The following is a 17278-nucleotide window of genomic DNA, read 5'->3' on the forward strand; positions in this document are numbered from 1 at the left end:
AGGGTTTTGGTTTTGATACCAACATGGTTTAAAAGAACCCATTTATTATTGAATTATTGGGACGTATCCAATGGTGTCATCAACAAACTCAAGTGGCACTAGCAGAGCTTCACCGAATCGTTACATAGTGCAAGTGGTTCTGCAGGTATAATGATTGTGCAGGCATAATATACAACCAGTTGCACAGCTGGTTCTGCAACCATGCTTGCGCAAACATAACTGTAGCTGGATTCTCCACTTGCACATAAACCAGAACCTAATTTCTGCTAGAGCAATGTAATTTGCTCTAGCAGAATGACACAGTTGATACCGCCCTTACGTTTTGTACTAAATGAATGTGGTACTGAATTTGACAGGGTGTGATGCTTGGTTACTTGTACACAGTCATATTGATAACAATGTTGAAATTTAATGAAGAAATAAAACATACAAAATTTGGATATCTGATTTTGCATTGGACCACAAAGATGTCATTCAAGGCTTCAGGAAACTTCATATAGCTTGAAACTATCTCTTCTATCAACCATACTTTTGATTCTCATGCAAGGTTTGATTCTCATTAGAACCCATCTTCAATGGGGAGGAACAATTAAATAACTGCATCATGCGTAGTTCAGGAATTTCTCCTTGGACTAAATTTTGCAATTGATCTTTGAGTCTATGGCCCTTTCTACACTTAAGGCTTATCCCAGGAAAATGGAGGGATTACCCCTGTCTGTTACCAGGATCCCCTGTGTGTCATCCCCTGTGTGTCAGGTGTAGAAGTGGCCTATGTTACTTTTATCTTGGATTGTGTCCCACACTGGTATTTTACACAGTGGTGTCAGCTTGGCTTCAACAGTGGAGGTTCTTTCCCAGAATTATGAAAAAACTTTAGGTTTATCATTCAACACATGGAAGAGGAGGGGAGGATATGATCACTTTTGTTGTTTCACACCCAATCTCAACATTTTAGTCTGTGTACACAGAGTCTATGCAAATATACACTATGCATGTAGGTTCTGTATGTGTAATGGGAGTACCTACAAAATCCAGTGTCACCAATCACACAGAGACCCTGTTTGTGTACAGCTTACCTACATATTGGGTTGATTCCAACTTTGGTCATTAGAGTAGACCCATGAAAATCAATGGGATGTACATTAGCTATGACTAACTTAGATCCATTTATTTCAATAGATCTACTCTAACTATTACCAAAGCTGGAAACATCCCACAGTCATTTTTTTATTATTATTATTATTTTATTTTAAAACACAGAATAAACATCTTACAAAAAAAGAAACAACAACACAACATACTACATACATTTTGATAAATGTTGAATACATATATATTGAGTAAATATTAACTATAACCTATCCTATCATTACAAATATAATCTTTCTTAACATATAAGTGCACCCTCCACCTCGGGATCTATTCCTGCTTCCAAAATCTCATACTTTCTTCCGCTGGCGGTTTCCCACTTCCCTTAGAAAACACAAATATTAGGAACTGTTTCCAAATTCCTTCAAACTCATTTATTTTTGTTATACCTTTCTTCCACTTAATATCACAAGTCAATTTATCATTAATAGCTATATCCCAAACTTCTTTATACCATTCTTCAATAGAGTATTCCCCCTGGATCTTCCAGTTCCTAGCTACCATCAATCGTGCTGCAGTCAGCAAACTCGATATCAATTCTTTAATTTCTTTTCTACATTTTAAATCTTCAAATAGTGACAGTAATGCAATATTTGGTGTTTGTTCTATTTTCATTCTCACTATTTTTTCAATTTCAAAAAACACCTTCTTCCATAATCTTTGTACATAACATCCCACAGTCATTAAACATAGATAACTGAACAATTCATGGAGGCTGGAGATGAAACCAATAAGTGTGATCCCACTGTTCTCTTGAATACATCAAGTCCACACGTGGTCATATACCTTTAGACTATTTGGCCATTGAATGATTTGGTCTCTCAGCCTCAGTAAACAGACAAACATCTTATTTCATATTTTTACAAGGAATAACTTTCTGACCACTTTTTTCCTTATGGCTAATTTCATCTCCTTATTCCTTAGTGTGTAAATCAGGGGGTTTAGTACTGAGACACCTACATTATACATGAGGGCAGATATCATGTCCTGCTGTGGTGTGTCTCCTGTAGAGGAGGGCAGATAGTTGAACAGAACAGGCACATAGAGCAAAGTCACAACTGTGAGGTGGGATGTACAGGTGGAGAAAGCCTTCCATCTTTCTTTGTGTGACTTGACCTTCAGAAACAGGAAAGTGATGATATAGAGATAGGAGAGAAGTGTGAGGATGAAAGGGGCCATGACAATTATACCAGTGACAATGTTGAGTAGGCTGATGTTGAGCTGGATGTTACTGCAGGCTAATCTCAAGAGCGGCTTGATGTCACAGAAAAAGTGCTGGACAAGGTTTGAGCCACAAAAGTGCAGCTGGGAGGTCATCACTGTGTGCATCAGTGCATGGCAGAATCCAATGCCCCAAGTAGTTGCTGCAAGCAACAGGCACACCCGCTTGTTCATAATAATGGTGTAGTGTAGAGAACTGCATATAGCCACATAGCGGTCATATGCCATAACTGCTAGAAGAACGCCTTCACTGCTTCCAGTAAAGTGGAAGAAATGGAGTTGAGCCAGGCAACCACTGAAGGAAATAGTTTGAGGGCCCAGAATAAAGCCAGCCAGCATCTTAGGCACAGTGACTGTGGCATAACAAATGTCCAGGCAAGAAAGATTGCTGAGGAAAAAGTACATGGGTATGTGGAGTTTAGGTTCAGTCAGTACTACAAACAAAATGGTACCATTTCCGAAAAGACTGATAAGGTAGAGCATCAAAAAGAGAAGAAAGAGGATACTTTGCAGTCCTTGGAGATCAGTCAGGCCTACTAAGATAAATGTGATCACCTCTGTCTTGTTCTCCATCACTGTTTTCACAAGAACAAATGCTGAATAAAATTTAGAATTTGTTGAGAACAAGACATAAATAATGATAACGTTATATCAACTCTAGTCTCTTCTCAGGCTATTTGATTTGATATAGATCACCCCCAAATGTGGTATTGATAGTCATATTCCCCCGCCCTCAAAATACTCAATTTCACTCCATCCTGGTTTTATGGGTCCTCCCTGCATTTTTTTTTTTTAAATCAAGGGCATTCCCTTTTTTGGCTACATAAAAGATCAACACTTTGTTGAGTGCTATTAGTATGTATGTATGTCTCTCCATGTATGTATGTATGTATGTATGTGTATGTGTGTGAGAGACAGAGAGAGTTGTGCATATCTATATAAGTTCCTAACCATCCAACTCCTGCTAGTTTTCAGTTTTGCAATGCTCACTTGTCAGACGCCATAGCCAGAAATGTTGGGGCTCATCTACACCAAGCAGGACATTCCACTATGAAAGTAGTATGAAAGTGGTATATAAAAGGCAGGAGCCACACTGCTGTTTTATAGCAGTATTGAAGTGCACTGACAACAATAACAACAACAACAACAACAACAACAACAACAATAATAATAATAATAATAATAATAATAAACATTAAAAACTGATTGAAACATAGCATACATGATTAAAACATCCTTAAAACATCCTAAAAACATTCTAAATATTTACTGGATAGGCCTGCAGAATAGATCAGTCTTTATTGCTTTTTTAAATGCTAAAAGACAGCCAAGTTGACGATCCTCCTCCGGCAGGCCATTCCACAGCCTGGGAGCAGCAGAAGAGAAGGTCCTCTGGGTAATACCCATCAGCCTAGTTTTGGTTGACTGAGAGGCCACCAGTGAGGGAGGAAGCAGCAGCCAGGCACCTCTCCACCGTGCCTGGGTCCAGCTCCAGCTGAGAGCCCCCTCCCTCCTGCTACCAACTGTCTCTGCAGAGGCCACCAGTGAGGGAGGAAGCAGCAGCCAGGCACCTCTCCACCGTGCCTGGGTCCAGCTCCAGCTGAGAGCCCCCTCCCTCCTGCTACCAACTGTCTCTGCAGAGGCCACCAGTGAGGGAGGAAGCAGCAGCCAGGCACCTCTCCACCGTGCCTGGGTCCAGCTCCAGCTGAGAGCCCCCTCCCTCCTGCTACCAACTGTCTCTGCAGAGGCCACCAGTGAGGGAGGAAGCAGCAGCCAGGCACCTCTCCACCGTGCCTGGGTCCAGCTCCAGCTGAGAGCCCCCTCCCTCCTGCTACCAACTGTAACTGCTGAACTTTCCAACTAAGATTGTAGTGCCTGAATTTGCTTTCCTTTCCCCCCTCCTCCTCCTCCTCCCTCCCAATCCCCTTTCCTTTTGTGTCATGTCTTTTAGATTGTAAGCCTGTGGGCAGGGACTGTCAAGAAATACTTTTGTAAGCCGCCATGAGAGCCTTTTTTGGCTGAATGGCGGCATAAAAATCCTTAAATAAATAAATAAATAAATAAATAAGTAGATTCTTCCCAGAGAATGAGTGTGTGGGGCGGATTGGCAATCCCGCAGGTAGCCTGACCCAAACCATGTAGGGCTTTAAAGGTGTTAACCAACACTTTATACTTTGCTTTGAAACTAATTGGCAGCCAGTGAAGAGATTTTAAAACTGGTGTAATGTGGTCACCCCTAGGTGTACCGGTTACCAGCCTGGCTGCCATATTTTGGACTAATTGAAGTTTCTGGACTAGGCACAAAGGTAGCCCTATGTAGAGCGGTACCATATACCGCTTTCATACCACTTTCATAGTGTTATATCCTGTTGGGTTTAGATGTGTCAATGGGCCCCAACAATTGTCAGTGCACTTTTCTTTTTCCTAAAGCTTTTAAAACTTGATTTTGTTCTGACTTTATACTAGGGGTGTGCACGGACCCCCCGCTCCGCTTCACTTGCAGATCCGCCATTTTTCGGAGCGGGTCGCTCCGCCCCGCCCCCGCTCCGCCCACTTCCGCTCCGCTCCGCCCGGAGCTCCGGATCGGATCCGGAGCTCCGTTTTTGCCCCCCCATAGGCTTGCATTGAAAGCTAAAAAAGTAAACAACTTTTTTTCCGTTGAAGTTAGAAACCTCACGTTTGGCACCATGACACCTCATGGGCGTATACACACACACGCCAAGTTTCAAGGCAATCCCATCATCCCCTGATTTTTGGCGAATTTTTGAAAATCGGGCACCCCATTCACACCCCTTGGGATAGCTCCGTCAATTTGCATGTTACAAACCTCAAACTCGGCACCAGGGCAGCTTATCCATGTGTCCACATGCACGCCAAGTTGCAAGCAAATCCCATCATCCCCTGATTTTTGGCGCGGCTCTACCCTCTAACGCACCTCCCATAACCCTAATTCACACCCCTTTAGATAGCTCCGTCAATTTGCACGTTAGAAACCTCAAACTCAGCACCATGATAGCTTATCCACGTGTCCACATGCACGCCAAGTTTCAAGGCAATCCCATCATCCCCTGATTTTTGGGGAATTTATGAAAATCGGGCACCCCATTCACACCCCTTGGGATAGCTCCGTCAATTTGCATGTTAGAAACCTCAAACTCGGCACCAGGAGAGCTTATCCATGTGTCCACATGCACGCCAAGTTGCAAGCAAATCCCATCATCCCCTGATTTTTGGCATGGCTTAACTCACCCCAAATTGTCCCATTCTACAACTACGTCAATTTGCACGTTAGAAACCTCAAACTCAGCACCATGATAGCTTATCCACGTGTCCACATGCACGCCAAGTTTCAAGGCAATCCCATCATCCCCTGATTTTTGGGGAATTTATGAAAATCGGGCACCCCATTCACACCCCTTGGGATAGCTCCGTCAATTTGCATGTTAGAAACCTCAAACTCGGCACCAGGAGAGCTTATCCATGTGTCCACATGCACGCCAAGTTGCAAGCAAATCCCATCATCCCCTGATTTTTGGCGCGGCTTAAACTTTTTAACTCACCCCAAATCAAGTCCCATTCTACAACTACGTCAATTTGCACGTTAGAAACCTATCCTTTGGTCCCATGACAGCTTACCCATGTGTCCCCATGGACACCAAGTTTCAAGGCAATCCCATCATCCCCTGATGTTAGGGGAACTTTTGAAATTTGAACACTCCAGTATGTCAGGGATTTAAAGTTGCAATTGCAGACAGCTCAATGGGGCCAGTTCCAAGGCAATCCCAACATGCCACGAGATAACCCTAAATCTTCTGGCACATTTGAAAAAGGGATTATTGAATTTGATAAAGTCTAAGTGAGCGCAGGAAGGACTTCTCCCCTTAGTCAAAGCAAGACACATACACCATCGCTGCAAGGCGGGAAGGGGAGAATTATTATTATTATTATTATTTATTTATATAGCACCATCAATGGAAAGCAGGCAGGCAGCATGCATTGTAGTGCCGCAAGGATGGCTTGAGCACTAACGCATAGCAAACCAACCCATAAGTGGGCGCAAAGTGAGGCAAAGATGGCTGGTTGTTTCTTTCTAAGCCAGCAGTTACGCCTTGAGGGGCACAGAGGAGGACGATTGGGAGCAAACCAGGCACCAGGCGGGCAGAGAGGCAGGCAGAGTAGGCGAGGAGTCAGTCCTGGCAGATGCCCCACCACAGCAGCACCCCGGGGGAGGCGGGCAGGCAGGCAGGCAGGCTGCGGGCATTTCTGGGGGCACAAGGAAGTGATGGCTGGTTTCTAAGCCAGCATTGCAGTTAGTCACGCATTGCAAACGCAAACCATCCCAGCGAGTCGGTCACCGAGGAGGACAGGCTAGCAGAGGGGCAGGCAGAGTGACATGTCATAGATCTAGTATTGGGGAGGAGTCAGTCCCGGCAGATGCCCCAACACAGTAGCACCCTGGGTGGGCATTGGAAAACGCCATCTTGTGGGTCAATACTTCCCCCACCCCATGTCCTGCAGGGTTGCCTGCCTAACCCTTGTGGGGATGGGAGATGGAGAGCTTAGAGTGGCAGTGCCAGCAGCAGCCTTCGGCTTTCCCCTGGAACCAGTCGCCTTGCCCGCCTCTTTCCCCAGCAAGATCGCCTGGTGCTGCCTATGAAGATGCATCTTCATGCTGCTGGTTCCATAATGCCCTGTCGATGAACCCCTGCTTAGGCTGAGTTTGCAGTGGCGACAGACAGCAAAGCGGGGATCCGCTCCCAACTCAAAGTGGTCCCACACGATGCTTGTCTTTCGTTTCTGTGGTGACACCACCAATTGCCCGCCTGAGCTCTCTGGTGTTGCCACAGAAACAGGGGTGTGGGATGAGACTGGGGAGAGAGCCTCGGCCTGCTGCTGCTCCTCCTCAGCCCCCACATCCTGGAGGCCCACCGCCTCCTCCTCCTCCCCCCCCTCCACTGTGCTGAGGACCTCGTCTAGGTCCATCAGCGGGCTCGTGGGCTGAAAGGAGAATGAAGGAGTTGGGGATACTCCTCCTCCTCTAATGGCACTGCTGCCACGTGCCTCTTGCAAACGGGCACTTTTCCCATTCCCACCCTCAAAAAGAGAACGCCGGGCACAAGTTGCAGAAGAGAGTGGCTCTGCCTGCTGCTTGTCCTGCTTCTGTTTTGGAGCAGTCAGCCAAGGAGTTGCCCGTTTGAGTTTCACAGGAGGAGAGGAAGCCCTGCTGGCAGACTGAGCCTTGCTGCTTTCAGCACGCCTGCTTTCTCTTTTCATGATGACTAACAAAATATTAATACTACTAATACTATGTATAAGGTACTACTAAGAATATGTATAAGAAGAATATAATATGTTTAAATGTAGGGAAATGGGACAAGAACAATAAAATATACTACTACTAATATGTATGAGAATATACTACTAAGAATATCTACAAGAATATAATAATATGTTTTAGAATATTACTAATAAATGTAGGGAAATGGGACAAGAAATGGGACAACCACTACTATAAGAAGAACAAAATATGAATACTACTACTAATATGTATGAGAATGTATACTAATAGACTACTAAGACTATGTCAAAGAATATAATAATAATATGTTTAAGAATAGGGAAATGGTGTGCGTATGCTTTCCCCAAAATGCTCAATCTGTGGCTGCCTGTTGAACTTGACAAAAGCAGCCCACTCCGTCGAAGTTACACAGAGAAGAAAAAGAGAATCCAATTTTTTTGGTATATTTGGTATATAGAAGATAGAAGGAAACACAATCAGGATTTAAGAGAGGGGAGGGGGAAAAAGAACCAACCACTACTATAAGAAGAACAAAATATGAATACTAATATAATATGTATGAGAATATATACTAATGGACTATGTGAAAGAATATAATAAAATATGTTTAAGAATATAAATGTAGGGAAATGGGACAAAAAGTGTGTGTATGCTTTCAAAAGAAAGCTTTCACAAAAGCAGAACAGTCAGGCTTTAATACAGGGAAGGGGGGGGGCAACCAACCCAACCACACACTCCAAAATTCAAAAATAAAGTTTATATTAAATCAAAGTAAGGGGAAAACACAGGGCAAACTAAGCTACAAGTCAGAAAGAAGCAAACAAACACACACACGCGCCAAACTAAACCTATATTAAATTAATCTATCTCCAAAGCAGGAGCACTAGCTAAGTAAGTGTTCCCTCCACGAACGCCAACCCACAAAGAGACACAAAACAGAAAGTTCTCAGGGTGGGTCTGCCTTAGTCCCCCCTCCAACGCTGGGATTGGAGGAGGATGCTTTCTGAGGAGATGAATTCTCATCAGGATTGGGAGTTGAATGTGCCTGTCATCGCTTCCAAAAAAATAATAATAATAAAAAAAAAAAACCCAAACCCCGATTTTTAAAAAAATATTGCACGTGAACCACAGCACGCAGAAAGTTGAGAGTGGTCTCAAAATGACCCCCATCCACGACTCTCTGTGCACAAGAATTTTCAGAACGATAGCTTAAACCCCCCCCCAGTTATCCCCGATTCTTTCCCTCAATGCAATCCTATGGGCGAAAAGCCGAAACGGAGCCCCGCGGTTGACCCTATTTTTAAAAAACTTCTAGCCCGCGACCCGTACGATGCAGAAAGTTGAGAGTGGTCTCAAAATGACCCCCATCCACGACTCTCTGTGCACAAGAATTTTCAGAACGATAGCTTAAACCCCCCCCCAGTTATCCCCGATTCTTTCCCTCAATGCAATCCTATGGGCGAAAAGCCGAAACGGAGCCCCGCGGTTGACCCTATTTTTAAAAAACTTCTAGCCCGCGACCCGTACGATGCAGAAAGTTGAGAGTGGTCTCAAAATGACCCCCATCCACGACTCTCTGTGCACAAGAATTTTCAGAACGATAGCTTAAACCCCCCCCCAGTTATCCCCGATTCTTTCCCTCAATGCAATCCTATGGGCGAAAAGCCGAAACGCAGTTTGAGCCCCGCGGTTGACCCGATTTTTAAAAAAATATTGCACGTGAACCACAGCACGCAGAGAGGTGAGAGTGGTCTCAAAATGACCCCCATCCACGACTCTCTGTGCACAAGAATTTCCAGAACGATAGCTTCAAAAACAACGTAGTTATGCGCGATTATTTGCCGCAATGCAATCCTATGGCGAAATGTTTTCAAGATGGCGACCGGAGCGCTCCGACTGAACTCGGAGCTCCGAAAAATGGTCGCTTCTCTTCGCCTTGCTTCTAGGGGGTCCGCGGTCCGCTCCTACTCCGCCTCTGGGTAAGGCGGAGCAGGCCAATCCGCTACTGCTTCTACGCTCCTAATCGGAGCGGAGCACATCCCTACTTTATACTGTTAGTTTTACCCTACCCAGTGCCTGTTTACCCTACCCTGTGCCTGTTTGCTTTCTCTTCCCCTCCTTATTTTTTTATCATGGTTTTATTAGAATGTAAGCCTATGCGGCAGGGTCTTGCTATTTACTGTTTTACTCTGTACAGCACCATGTACATTGATGGTGCTATATAAATAAATAAATAAATAAATAAATAATAATAATAATAATAATGATAATAATAATAATAATAATAATACTGCTATAAAGCAGTAGTGTGGCTCCTGCCTTTTATATACCACTTTCATAGTGGAAAATCCTGCTTGGTGTAGATGAACCCCTATACTGAATATGTGTAAGCAGATGGTGAATTTTGGCAAAACAGTTAGAACATACATTTTATATCCAAATTAGTATAAAAATTCATTACTGCATTGCCTTTTAAGGGGAAAAATGGGGAGAATGGTAGATATGGGCAAACAAGTGCTTCTTGTGTTTGCCAAGTTTCTTCAGGCATCACTTTGTTGCTCATCTCTTCTCAGTTTGTCCTCATGTTTGCAATTGCTGTTGGTTTTGTCTGAATGAGGAAAAACTGTGCAAAACAAACAGCTCACAATGGAAACATTGTGCAATAAATAAATAAATCCACATTTGCTCAGATTTCCCAAGTTGAACTAATTACCCCCCATAGACTGAAGTGTGGGCGATTTTAAAATTGGTTCATTTTTTTTTTTACATTGTTGCAAAATCATACAGGGAACTTTGCACAAATTGAATGTGAGCACATGTTCGAGAATTTGGACTTGTAAACTTTTGGTCTTGACAATGTTTGGATTTGCAAATGGTGTGCTGATGCATTTTGCAAGCAGAAACAACATTCTCATACATCCCTAGAGAACAGTGCTGACACACTTTTGCTTGTATCTCAAAATTTACAAGAGCTAGAGACTTACTGGTGGCTTTTTGAAGGAGAGGCGGTTCTGAATATCACTGAAGGATCCAGCCGTCCACATCCCCCGTGTTACTTGCAAGGCCAAGGAATAAACAATTATCTCCAACTTCCTACATTTCAAGGATCAGAATATTTGCCAGATATTATATGTCTGAACAGTCAGAAAATGAAACAGTACTGACTATCCAACATCTGCTATCCAGGAATATATTGCCTCTATATTTGGAAACTACATACACTTATCATGGCCAATAGGTGTTGTATTCATCCAAGTATTGGTCTAATATTTTAAAAGCTGTTGAAACATTTGTGGGTTTTTTGGTGTTATACATTTGTTACAGCACACTTGGAGGGGTGATTGTTATCTTCTTCAGTAAAATACACATTTTACAAACCAGGTTTTCCCTTAAGAAAGTATAAAGAAATATTGAGGGATTAAATACATTGAGGTTTAGATGCTATATATACATAGCTGGCAGTAGTCCCACTGACCTCATTTGGCTTACTTCTGAGGGTACACATGTACTGGATTATTTATAAAACACCAAGGGGAGAATCTAATGGGATGCGTATGCCCCTGTGAATCCTTTTCCAACCTATTGATTCCTTTTCAAAAATGATGGGTACTGCCAATTGCATTGTGCAAGCAAGACACATTGCTTATGCAACGAAGATTTAGCACTTCCTATGGGAAGCCCCCAAATGAGTGGAAACGCTCCTTTCCAGAAGGAGACAGGTTGGCAGAGCTCCCTTATGTGAGCTCCACAAACCTGTCTCCTTCCAGAAATGAGCATGTCTGCTCATTTTGGACTGCCCCAGAATCAGTAAATTGCCATTGTTCAAATGATGGGGGTCATTTATGCAGCCCAATTGTGGGACAAAAGAAAATCAGTGGGGGTGTAAGTGCCCCACTGGATTCTAATGCAGGGTGGGATCCAGACTTAGCAAAATCACCATTGAAAAAAATAACAAGTAAATCTTGACTAACGTAACTCCCATTCATTTCAATAGGTCTCATCTACCCATGCCTAAGTCTGGATCCCATACATAACTATCCTTTTATTTTGTTCATTTGATATTCCTGTTAACATTCCTGAGATGCTCTCTGAATGTGGCCTATAACTACACATTCATATTTTACACTTACCCCAGCTGTAGCATTTCTATTGTTGTTTTTAATCATTTTGAACTGCCCAGAGAGCTTTAGCTATTGGACAGTACAGAAATGTAATGAATAAATTGGTGATACCATTCATTAGAAGTGTGCCAATCCAAGTAATGGTCTTGCATTAAAAAAAAAAGCAGTAAAAAATGTTAGCAATTCTGATGCCTATTTATCCAGCCCGCGACCTAGAAATGCCTGGTTTTAGTCCAATTCCAGCTGCAAGCCTTTTCCCCTTCAGACTCATTGACATATGAATGGAACACAGTTAATTCAAAATATATATTACTGGAGGCAAAGTCAGGATATCATGCTAGTTATGATATAAGAAGAAGAATCCTAATGCTGTTGAAATCTAACTAATAAAGCAATGCTATAAATAAAGAATTGGTGCCTCTCTCTAGCTGCCACAAAATCATTGTTGGCCAACATTGCTCCCTGGGGTAGAATGTATTAACATACAGAGTGGCTCGATCACTGCTGAACAAGAAAATAATTTCATACATTGGAGGCCAATTATTGTGTACACAGATAGGGAAAAAATACATTCATTAATGAGCAGGGCTGACTTTTAAAGGTGATAAAGGAATAAGTTACCCAAATCCCATTAACTTTCTCGGGCAATGGAGTAAAGATTTATTAGTTTTGAAATCTTGATGGCTGATAGAGAGTCTTTTTGTTAACTAAAGATGACATACAACTATGAATAATATGGGTTTTAAACAACAGATGGGATCCAGACTTAGTCAAACTTAGAGGTTTTAAGAGGGACTGTAGTGGCTTTAAGGCCATGATTGGTATGAAGAGGGATGGACGTGATTTCCCCAAGGCTTGGGAAATTGTGTATTTCCCCCTCCACTTTAATGGCAGATGACGCCATTAGAGTAGAGTGGGAAAATACACGATTTCCCCCAGCCTTGGGGAAACTGCATCCCCCTGATGGGCACCTTAAAGTCCCTGTTAATGGGGCTTTTAAGGCCCCTATCAGTGCAGTACAGGGGGGAGAGAAATGCAATTTCTCCCTCTAGTCTGGCATTAGAGTGGAAAGAAAAAAAATATGCAATTTCCCGATCCTTGGAGAAATTACATATTTCACTGCTCTGTGATAATGGCGGGTGCTATTAACACAGTGGGGGGGGCAAGAAAGGGCAGAACTGCAGCATTGAGGTAAAAATTCATCAGGCACATCCACCTGGGCCCATGAGGGCCAGGCATAGGAGTATCTGCCTCCCTTTGCAGGCCTAGGCACATTTTCTCCCCAACACTAGGCAGAGATAGCCTAGCTACAATATCCATGCTCTGATAAACTCTCGTCTAGATTACCACAATGTGTTATATGTGGGGCTGTCTTTGAAAAATGGTCTGGAGCTTTCAGCTGGTCCAAACAGAGCAGCAAGATATTACAGGCCAATGTAATCATATTATGCCATTACTGTCCCGTCTGGACTCACTGCTAGTCCATGTCCAGGCCTGATTGAAAGTACTGATATTAATATTCAAAGCCCTAAATGGTTTGAGGCAAGGTTATCTTAAGGATTGCCTCCTCTCATATGTACTTTCCCAACCCTAAGATCATATTCAGGGGCCCTTCTCCATGAGCCTCTGCCAAAGGAAGTGAGGTGGGTGGTTACCAATAATAATAATAATAATAATAATATCTCCATTTTGATCGAGGTTGGGAACAACAATAAACGATAAAATACATAAAACGCAATTAAATAGGGTGACCATATTTGGGAAACCAAAAAAGAGGACACCTAGTGTGTGTGTGGGGAACCAGCTTTCTGAGTCCTGCAGAAAGTACGTTATTCCCCCGCCACCTTAAAGAACCCAATTGGAGTGGAGGAGGGGAAAGGATTTCGTTCTGCACCACCACCATCCACTCCAATTGGGGCCTTTTCTATAATGTCCACGAATGACCCACTTTCCCCTTTAAGACCTCAATTGGAGCTCGGGGTGGGGGAATGATGTGCCTCAAGAAAGCATGTCATTCCCTCCTGCCATGCTAATGGCAGCCTTAAAGGGGAAGGTGTGTCATTCCAGGACATTATTGAAAATTATAGAAAATCCCCCATGACACCATGGAAAGAACAAAAACCAGGACAAATCCGGGGAAATCCTGACAGTTGGTCACCCTAAATTAAAACATAATATACATTGTTAAAAACATCCTAAAAAACATCCTTAAAACATTTTAAAAATGTACTGCTGGAAGAGATCAGTCTTTATATTTTTCTTGACTGCTAGTAGACTGTTAAGTTGATGAGTCTCCTCCGGCAGGCCATTCCACAGTCTGGGAGCAGCAGAAGAGAAGGTCCTCTGGGTAACAGTTGTTAATCTAGTTTTTGCTAGCTGAAGCAGATTTTTCCCAGAGTGTGTGGGGCGGATTGTACGGGAGAAGGCGATCCCACAGGTAACCTGGACCCAAACCATGTAGGACTTTAAAGGTGATAACCAACACTTTATACTTTGCTCAGGGCCTTTTCTGCTATGGCACCCCAGCTATAGAATGAGCTCCCTAGAGAGGTTGGCCTAGCACCTATGTTGTGCTCCTTTTTTATTTTCCCAGTATTTCAGCATTTTAGTAGCCTAGTCTTTTAGCTCTGCTGTTTTAAATCTGCATTTTAAATCTCTGCATTGCTGCTGGTTTTTATTCTAGTTGTACTTTTATACTGTAGTTTTAAACTTCCATATTTTATATGTTATGCTGTATCTTGTGGTTTTAATTTTTGTGAACCACCGGAGAACTTTGGCTGTTGGTATCCGAATGATAAGAACAGAGCGCGTAGCACACAACAAAAGTTTTGGCTGCAAAGTCCTTGCACTTTACCTTGAGAGACTCGTTGAGGGGAATAAATAATACTCACAGCCCTTATTCACAGTAAAGTTATTTTACTGAGGTTTTCTTATCAGTTTAGTATAAACTTTCATTTACATGCATGGTCATCATAATCATCATCAACATGGATCTCCAAACACCTAGTCTCCTAAACATAAACCTAAGCCTAAGCCTAACAAGATGCCATTAAACACTGTGTATCTTAAATACATTTCACCACTAGTTATTGCAACATACTTAATTCTCCAATTCTCCAATTCTCCTCTGTCCATGTCTGACACGTAGCCCATGTCCTCCATGCTCCAGCTGCAATCTTGCCAAGCCCAGAAACATGATTACAAAGCTTTTAGCCTTTACAATCATTTTAACCCTCTGAATGTAAAATTTTATTCAACAATTGGGCAGTACAGAAATGAAATAAATTAATAAATAAATACATTTTCTATGTTAAAAAATAGACTATTTTTTATTATGTTTGTATTTTGTAACAATTGTTGTAAACCACCAAGAGAACTTATAGGCTATGGGAAAGTATAGCAATACTAATACTATTTTTAACTTGTTCTTTGTTAGATGTTTAGCCACAGAAGCTATTCAGAAGTACTTGTATTATTCTTTGCGGTCCAAAAATGCATTTATTTATTTCTTAAAAACATAAGAATATAAGAAGTGCCATGCTGGATCAGACCAAGGACTGGATCCATCTAGTCCAGCACTCTGTTCACACAGTGGCCAACCAGCCATCGGCCAGGGATGAACAAGTGTCATACCCTGTGTAGGTATGGAGTCAGGGGATGAGGACATGGAGGAACCCAGACCCATTGCTGAAGAGTCCAGCTGAAGGGGGTGTAACCTGTGCCAGCAGAGGGTCCTACCAACCTAGGGAGCCAAGAGGAGGAAGAGCTGAGCACAAGTGTGTCAGCATCTAGTCAGCAGGGAATCCTGCCAATCTAGATAACCAAGAGGGGGAAGAACCAAATGTACCCGTTCCGTCTTTCAGCCAGCAGAGAGTAGAAAAGGAAGCTAGACGCCGCTCCCAGAGGCTTTATCTGAAATGCCAAGCAATCAAAGAGCACCTGGGGGCAGCAGTGACTTGTATATATATCCCTCAGGGAGCTGGGGAGAGTTTGTCAGAGGTTAACTGATTACCCTGACGAAAGCTTCGGTGTTTGTTGCCTGTGACTTCTCAGCCTTGTTGCCTAGAATCCTGTCTGACCACAGACCTGTTCCTGACCACACTGCCTGCTAATCTTGTTTGACCACAGACTTGTTCTAGACCACCCTGCCTGCTGTAAGCCTTGACTATTAGCTCTGTGACCTGGACTATTCTTTGTGTGTCTCCTTGCCTGCTTTTGGCCGTTTTCAAAGAGACTGAATTCTGCCTGTAAACTTTGAGTGTATCTGCTTAGCCCTAATTTCTTGGTTGTTGCTATAAAGTTGGCAGATTACCCAGACACTGTTCTTATCTCTGTCAGCTCCTTAGTTGGTTGTTTATTGTCGGCCTTTGGCAGCTTTCCCGGACAACAAGCAGGACATGGTGCAACAGCACCCTCCCACCCATGTTCCCCAGCAACTGGTGCACGCAAGCTTATTGCCTCAAATACTGGAGATAGCACATAACCATCAGGGGTAGTAGCCATTGATAGCCTTTGCCTCCAGGAAGTTATCCAAAAATTATTACCAAAAAGTAATATTCTTAAAATATTACTTTTACATACAATAATTCCAAAAAGGATCTGTGATGTCAATAACTACACAATACATTTATAGGAAACAATAAAATAAAATCAAGACTTGTAGGTAGGCCAATAAATAAGGGATGCAGGAGGAGAAGGGAAACTGCATGAGGGAGTGAGAAAATAAGCCAAAGGCAGGGGCGGAGCCAAGGATAATCTTAAAAAATATTATTTGTTTGAAAAAAGGTTTATTGAAGATAGCCTACACGTTTCGGACAAAAAACATCCTTCCCCAGGGCAATTCAAATGGTTGTTACAGTTTTCTGCTCAAAAAGCAATAAAATCATAGGCTTTTTGAGCAGACAACTGTAACAAACATTTGAACTGCCATGAGGAAAGACATTTTTTGTTCTGAATGCGTAGGCTATCTTCAATAAACCTTTTTTCAAACAAATAATATTTTTAAGATTATCCTTGGTTCCGCCCTTGCCTTCAGCTTGTTTTCTCACTCCCAGGAAATAATTTTATTTATTTATTTATTTATCATATTTATACCCCGCTCCTCAGCCAAAAAAGGCTCTCAGAGCGGCTTACACTTAGCAAAAAAGACATATTAATAAGGGAAACATACGTTCTCCAAATCTTCAACTTTGTAGTCTGCTGATCAAACAATTGTTCAGTTTAAATATTAGAGCTTGAGAAACAATGCTAACGTATTTATTTAGGAAAATATATACTTTACTTTTCATTGTGATGGAAGCATTTTGTTAACAATGCTTGGGTCATCATCCATTAAGAAAAAAAAAAAGTATCAAAAGGATTAATAATACAATAAAACATTATCATTGCTGTGTCTCCAGGGTACCCAACAATATTTGTTGGATTGTTAGTTGAGTAACAATTTCTCACTTCAACATGATAACGTTAAAACCAAGAAATAGATTCCACA

General features: G+C 42.3%; 1 protein-coding gene across 1 annotated transcript; it reads right to left on the reverse strand.

Moving 5' to 3' along the window:
- Positions 1–2001: 2001 nt before the first annotated feature.
- Positions 2002–2943, reverse strand: LOC134406452 (olfactory receptor 12D1-like). Its single transcript, XM_063137884.1, has one exon. It carries the CDS (start codon positions 2941–2943, stop codon positions 2002–2004), a length of 942 nt encoding a protein of 313 aa, XP_062993954.1.
- Between the last annotated feature and the right edge of the window lie 14335 nt (positions 2944–17278).

Source organism: Elgaria multicarinata, chromosome 11, assembly GCF_023053635.1.
Source record: "Elgaria multicarinata webbii isolate HBS135686 ecotype San Diego chromosome 11, rElgMul1.1.pri, whole genome shotgun sequence".
Classification (NCBI taxonomy): Eukaryota; Metazoa; Chordata; class Lepidosauria; order Squamata; family Anguidae; genus Elgaria; species Elgaria multicarinata.